The sequence below is a fragment of the Hylobates moloch genome, unplaced genomic scaffold (genome assembly GCF_009828535.3).
Source record: "Hylobates moloch isolate HMO894 unplaced genomic scaffold, HMol_V3 SCAFFOLD_3, whole genome shotgun sequence".
In the NCBI taxonomy this organism is placed as follows: Eukaryota; Metazoa; Chordata; class Mammalia; order Primates; family Hylobatidae; genus Hylobates; species Hylobates moloch.
The window spans coordinates 165,890,463-165,897,208 of NW_026652278.1; the positions used below are offsets into that span (position 1 = coordinate 165,890,463).

Here is a 6,746-nt window from a genome sequence, read left to right on the forward strand (position 1 = left end):
GCTATGTTTTTTTTGTTGTTGTTTTTTGGTTTTTGGTTTTTTTTTGAGATGGAGTCTTGTTCTGTTGCCAGGCTGGAGTGCAGTGGCGCGATCTCAGCTCACTGCAACCTCTGCCTCCTGGGTTCAAGCGATTCTCCTGACTCAGCCTCCCAAGTAGCTGGGATTACAGGCACATGCCACCACGCCCAGCTAATTTTGTATTTTTAGTAGAGACGGGGTTTCACCATGTTGGCCAGGCTGGTCTTGAACTCTCGACCTCAGGTGATCTGCCCAGCTCAGCCTCCCAAAGTGCTGGGATTACAGGCATGAGCCACTGTGCCCAGCCTGTGGCTATGTTTTTAATTTAATTTTTAAAGGAAGAAATGGAGTGGAAGGCAGAAATGAAGGCAGAGAGATGACATTTGGGCCTCTCCTTTCTACTTTAATCCTACCTTCTACCTTGGCCCTTCTCCCCAGAAAAATTTTAATAGAGAATCTAAACCTCTCCCTGGATACGTGGAACCCTGGAGCTCTCTAGGTTGAAACAAGTAGGTTAGAAAACGTTCAACCGTTATCCAAAACAGCCGCCTCTAAAATAATACATAAAACGGTTTTTATGTCCACACAATTTTTAATAAGAATGCATCATTTCATTAATTGTGTTAATATTCTTAATCTTTTCTCCTTTAATTTTAAGAGAGCATTGTTTATGAACCACTTGCTTTAATTGTGAAATCTCTTGACTTCTCTACAACTGTCCAGATATCTGGCTTCTCTTGAAGTTAAAGTTTTGGAGGAGATTGGTGAAATGGAGTTTTGGAGGAGATTGTTGAAATGGAGTTTTGAAGGGGGTTGTTGAACTGAAAGGTTGTGGAAAAGAAAAGTCCTTTGCCTCTCAGCTTTCCTATTTCTGATTTGATATTACCCATGACTCTAAAATACAACCACCACCCCACCCCCCTACCCTGGAAAAGGCACCATCAAAATAGTTGCTGGTGAAGTATTTAATGATAACGATTTATTTAACAATGCCTGCAGCTGCTCTTATTTTACAAATGGCTATTGAAGAAACCTTCAAAAACTGCCCTCAGAATGTTTGAGTTCATCCCAGCAAACATTTTCAAAGCAGTATATTTAAGCATCCTTTATATAAATGAATTTCAGTCCATTTCATCACGAATAAAAGATTGCATTCTCTGAACATTTCAATTAGATATGATGCATTGAGGCATCATAGAAACAAGTGTGTAAAAAATGCAGTTTAGGAAGCAAGGAAAAAGGGAAATCACCTTTGATTTTTAAGTATTTTTAACAATTATTTAAGAATGATAGTTTTGTTCTTTAGATATTTACCGAAAAGAATGGATTAACTATTTTATCATTAAAGAGTTAAAAAAATAGGAATATTAAGAGGGGGACTTCTGGTTTTAATGAATGTGAACACTTTCTCTTCAGTTTATTAAAAAACTAATTCTCATAAAGTCATTATTAAAATATGCACAACATAGAAAATTTAAATAAGCTTCTTTTCAAAAAGAAAATTCTGTTTATACAGCTACAGTACAAGGCCAGCTTCCAGCCTGTGTTCACTGGGTATGAGGACAACCTCCAAATACTCTTGATCCTAATTATGGGGGAGAATAAAGCTTCCCTGCTAGCTTTACAAAATTCATATTTTTGCTCTCTGCCAGCCAGCCTGTTTCTTGCAGGAATATGATTGCGACTATTATAGTAGCCTTGATCAAAGAAAAGCATAGAAAATTGTCTTTAAAGTGGACAGCAGAGAGAGTGATTTCTATGGCCTTGTCAGAGCCATTGATGAGAGTTTGCTACCGATGAGAAAATAATTAGAGAAGATTGTGACTAGCTGCTTTGGGGCCAGTGGGAATGGAGAACCTGGACTTGAGAATATTTTAGAGGAAAAAGAAGTGGCTACAGTGTAATATTGGGTAAGAAAACAACTGAATATCACAAATGAAAAATAAAATTTGATTTACTGGATACACAGTCTGGCTGCTTTTGTTCTTTAGAAATTTAAATTACGTGTTTTAGGTACATAGGTAACTTCGGAAATAAATTAGAATTACCTGGGAAAACAAAGAATAAAGACAGCATTTTGCATAATGACCGAATGTTAACGAGGTCCACTTTTTGATAAAATTTCTTTGTACAAGTGAAATTCTGACATGTGGGGGTAAAGTGGTGTGAATGGTCCCTTAGCACTCCTATGCTGTACTTAATTTTGTAACCTGTCATTACAGTGAACTTCAAATTAATGTGACAGATGGCCCTCGTACCTTAAATCCTGACAGCCCTCGCTGCAGTAAACACAACCACCTCTGCATTCTCCGAGTTGTGAGGAAGGATGGGGAAAACAAGGGCAGGCAGTTTTATGCCTGTCCTCTACCTAGAGAAGCACAATGTGGATTTTTTGAAGTATGTGTAAGATTTATCTATCTTACTAAAATGTAATTAAATGCTTTGGTTATTAATGTATAACAAATAGCAATACTCTCCTAGTTTTACCTTTTACCTTTAAATTTGAAATAGCCATTTTGGCATTCAGTCTAAAGCTTGAATGTTGAGTAACTTAAAATTCAGATGTTCAGCCAAAAGAAATTTAATAAAATAATAGCTATTACATTGTTAGAGTATGTCATGTTTATAATCACAAGTCTAGAAGTGCTGCCCTTAGCTTGTAAAGTTAGAAAGACACTGAGTGACTAGTAAGTACTAGTAGTACATATGTGCCTAATAATCCAAGGTAAGAATTTGTTCTTCCTGCTTCAGTGCTACATCAAAACCTTTGGTTTATGCATTGGATAAAGGTTTATGAGAAACCATTTACATGCCTGGGATTTACAATAACCTTATCAAATCCTACTTAACCACACTTGACCCAAAAAAGTGATGGCACAACAGCAATTTAGCTATAGGCGATTCCTCATGCCCTCCCAGTCTGTGGATGTGTCCCTAAAGATGAACCTAAGATAGCAGATAAGAACCTCCAGTCCGTTTAGTGAGTCTCACTTCCAGTTTTCCTCAGTGTGGGCATCTCATCAGGCTGAGTGTGATTCTAATGTTCAGAGATACATATTTTTTCTAGTTATTCTTCATCTGGAATAGAACTGAAAAAAGAAAATATTGATATGTGTCAGTGCTGGAGCAAAGATTTTCTGGTTGGACGTTTTGAAAGATCAAATATCTGTCTTCAATGTGATACCTTCTTAAGGAATTTCGCAGGGAAAATTGGATAGTGATTTTAGACCTCAATTTCTGAACACAGTGTAACTCTACCCTACAAAATTCATAGATTTCCTCCTCAAGAAGCTTTTATAGATGTAATGGGAAAATATTAGCAGTATTCATGGTATTGCTAAAAATATAGCCTTTTTCATATCTCTCTTGAGGTCAAAATTAGTAAGAATAATATAATAGAATCTGTCTAATTTAGTCTGGGTAAGTATTTGATTCTTTCTTTTCCTAAGGAAGTTTAATATTAAAATCATGACAAATCTTTGATCTTACAGGGGTTTTTTTGTTGTTGTTTGGTTGGTTGGTTGATTTTTTTAGAGACAGGGTCTCACTATGTTGCCCAGACTGGTTTCAAACTCTTGTGCTCAAGCTATCCTCCAACCTCAGCCTCCCAAAGTGCTGGGATTAAAGGCATGAGCCACCGTGCCTCGCCTGATCTTACAGGTTTAACTGAAACCAACCTATAGCAGGGATGTTGGTGATTACAGCAAGATTTTGTTAGTTTTCAATTATTCTTAACAAAGTGAAGAGACTTCTGTAAATATACCTTTAGACAAAGGGAAGCCCAGAATTATGACCATTTTCTGCATGATTCAAACAAATTTGCAAGAGAGATGCTTCTTTTAGGATATAAGCTTTTTTAAAGGCAACGACTAATTGTCTATTTTACAATGTCAAATTAATGATAACAGCAGTGAAGATTATGTGGCACTAATCACATGTGCCTAGGGTTAGCCTGTACATCATTATCATGCTATAAAAATATTATTAGCAATATTCATGGTATTGCTAAAAATATGATAGCCTTTTTCATATCTCTCTTGCGGTCAAAATTAGTAAGAATAATATAATAGAATCTGTCTAATTCAGTCTGGGTAAGTCTTATTTGATTCTTTTATGTAAACTTTTATATAAACTTGTAAATTTACCTTTTTTTCTTGCAGTGGGCAGATTTGTCCTTCCCGTTCTGCAACCATGGCAAACGTTCCATCATGAAAACAGTATTGAAGATTGGACCTAACAATGGAAAGAATTTTTTTGTGTGTCCTCTTGGGAAGGAAAAACAATGCAATTTTTTCCAGTGGGCAGAAAATGGGCCACGAATAAAAATTATTCCTGGATGCTAATATCTGTAGATTCTCTGGCATTTAGTCTCTTCAAACTGTGTGTAATGTTTGGTCCTCCTCTGTTTCATAGAAAAGTTGTAGAATATCTGTGATACATTGAAAAGTTACTGCAATATTTGAGAACTGTTCTTTTTTTTTTTCTCTTGTGTGTGCCATCTTTCCATCGTTGGCTACGTGTTTTCTTTTTGCCTTGATGAACGTTCTATGTATTTCATCAGATATACAGCATATTCCATTTAGGATGTGTATTTAATGCATTTAGTAATGACAATAAAGTGTTTTTAGTATGCTTTTAGTATCTTGTAACTCTGGAGAAGCAGTGTTTTTTTTTTAGGAAAGGATTATGCAACACAATAAAATAAGATATTCTGTCTGTAGTGAATACATTTCTCATGTACTAACACTATAACATGATTAAAGATATTTCTTGTTTTATTAAATAAAATTGAAGAAATAAGATTTCCTTTATGAACAAGTCTATTTTTAAAATTCTGTGCAACCAACATTAAGTTCCTGTTAGATGCTGGGGCTGTGCCAAACCTTGTATGACTTCAAATTTGTGTTCTCATGTAAAGTGATGGGGATGCAGACTATAAAAGTAACATTTAAGAAAAGAACTTGCATGTAGGCATTTAAAAGAGAGGTTGATTTACATTTTTCTAACGCCCTCTCCCCGCTGCTTTTATTTAAATTTTAGCAGAGATCACTATGATTGTTCCTCCTCAATAAAAAGTCACTCTTAAGGTGTTTCTGTATGCTTGTAAAAAAAAGTCCTTTCAGAACTGGTTGAATCTATTCTTTTTAAAGGACAGCACAAAGGTGGCTTGAACCACTTTCCCATTCTACCACTAATTTTTCCATGCAGAGCTATGGAAGTTAATAGCATATGAAATTATTGGCAAGAACAAAACATATTTTGTAGTTTTGTAAGTATTTTGACTCTACACTGAAAGGACAGGACCAACCTAAGATGAGTGATCTTCACCCAAATTGCTCAACAGGGCAGTGACTACAGAACGGACCAGGAACTGGACTGGACAGTTGACAATCTTAGCTGCCCTGATGTGGAGTACATAGAGAGTACATGAAGAAGGAAACGGCAAGCTAGTTGTGCAATAAAGAGGAAAAAAGGTCCACTGCAAAAAGGACTTCCATAAAGTCTGGTCTCCAAAAATGTGCATATTAATTACACGGAAATGTAGGTAAATGAAACAATAGGTTATATGATAAACTTAGATCCTTATCCTAATAAGAAATGTATAGGATCTAGATGAGGAAACTTTTTTTTTTGAGACAGGGTCTCACTCTGTCCCCCAGGCTGGAGTGCAGTAGCATGATCTCGGCTCACTGCAGCCTCAACCTGTCAGCGATCCCCTAGCCTCAGCCTCCCGAGTAGCTGGGAATACGGGTGTGTGCCAGCATGCCAGGCTAATTTTTGTATTTTTTGTAGAGACAGGATTTGCCATACCGCCCAGGCTGGTTTCTTCTGGGCTCAAGAGACCCTCCCACCTTGGCCTGCCAAAGTGCTGGGATTACAGGCGTGATCCACCACGCCCGGCCTGAAGAAACTTTCATCTGAGAGACCCAAAGAACCAGATGCATTCTGGTTCAAACAAGAACAAAAACAAGTTGTTGTTTGGAAAGAAAGATTGTTTAAAATACAGCATTCTTTCAGACTTAATTCTATTATAACAAAATTTCTCATAAAAAATCTCAGTGGGGGTTTCTGCCTCCTTGTGTCCTGGTGAGCTCCAGCTGAACCCAACCTTCCCACAGATAACTAGATTCCGGACAAAATCAAAAGCACTGCTGGAGAGTGAATTAAAGCAGGCAGATTCTTGAGGGCTGTGAAATTTAGAAGAAAGAATAGGCTGGAGGTGATTTCCCATTTTTTACAGCTTTTGTCCTGAGGGCAGAACAAAAACAGAATCAAGCAGGCCAACCAGAACTTCAGTAGAAAACCTGAAGTATTTCTCATCTACAGAATCAGCAGGCAATTTTGGCAGCCACAGCCACCGGGAAGTAAGCGGGAAATCGCAGAAAGGACATGGAGAGGGGGAGCACCACATTCTGTGTAACTGCTGATGTCATTGACTACTGAACCATATATGCGTGGGACAAACTGAACACAGAGCAAGCTAAAGATAAAAGAGCTGAGCCGGCGGGGCACGGTGGCTCACACCTGTAATCCCAGCACTGTGGGAGGCCGAGGTGGGCAGATCACGAAGTCAAGAGTTGGAGACCATCCTGGCCAACATGGTGAAACCCCGTCTCTACTAAAAATACAAAAATTAGCTGGGCATGGTGGCGCACGCCTGTAGTCCCAGCTACTCTGGAGGCTGAGGCAGTGGAATTGCTTGAACCTGGAAGGCAGAGGTTGCAGTG

The 6,746-nt window shown here is 37.9% G+C and overlaps 1 protein-coding gene across 2 annotated transcripts in view; it reads left to right on the top strand.

The window, feature by feature from the left end:
- The window catches only part of NEIL3 (nei like DNA glycosylase 3), a 56,860-nt gene extending 52,212 nt beyond the window's left edge, over positions 1–4,648 (top strand). For both annotated transcript variants that reach the window (XM_032148958.2, XM_058436905.1), the window contains 2 exons: positions 2,241–2,415; positions 4,179–4,648. In XM_032148958.2, coding sequence (XP_032004849.1) covers positions 2,241–2,415; positions 4,179–4,361 — 358 coding nt within the window. In that variant the 3' untranslated portion in view covers positions 4,362–4,648. The remainder of the gene's footprint in view (positions 1–2,240; positions 2,416–4,178) is intronic.
- Positions 4,649–6,746: the final 2,098 nt, after the last annotated feature.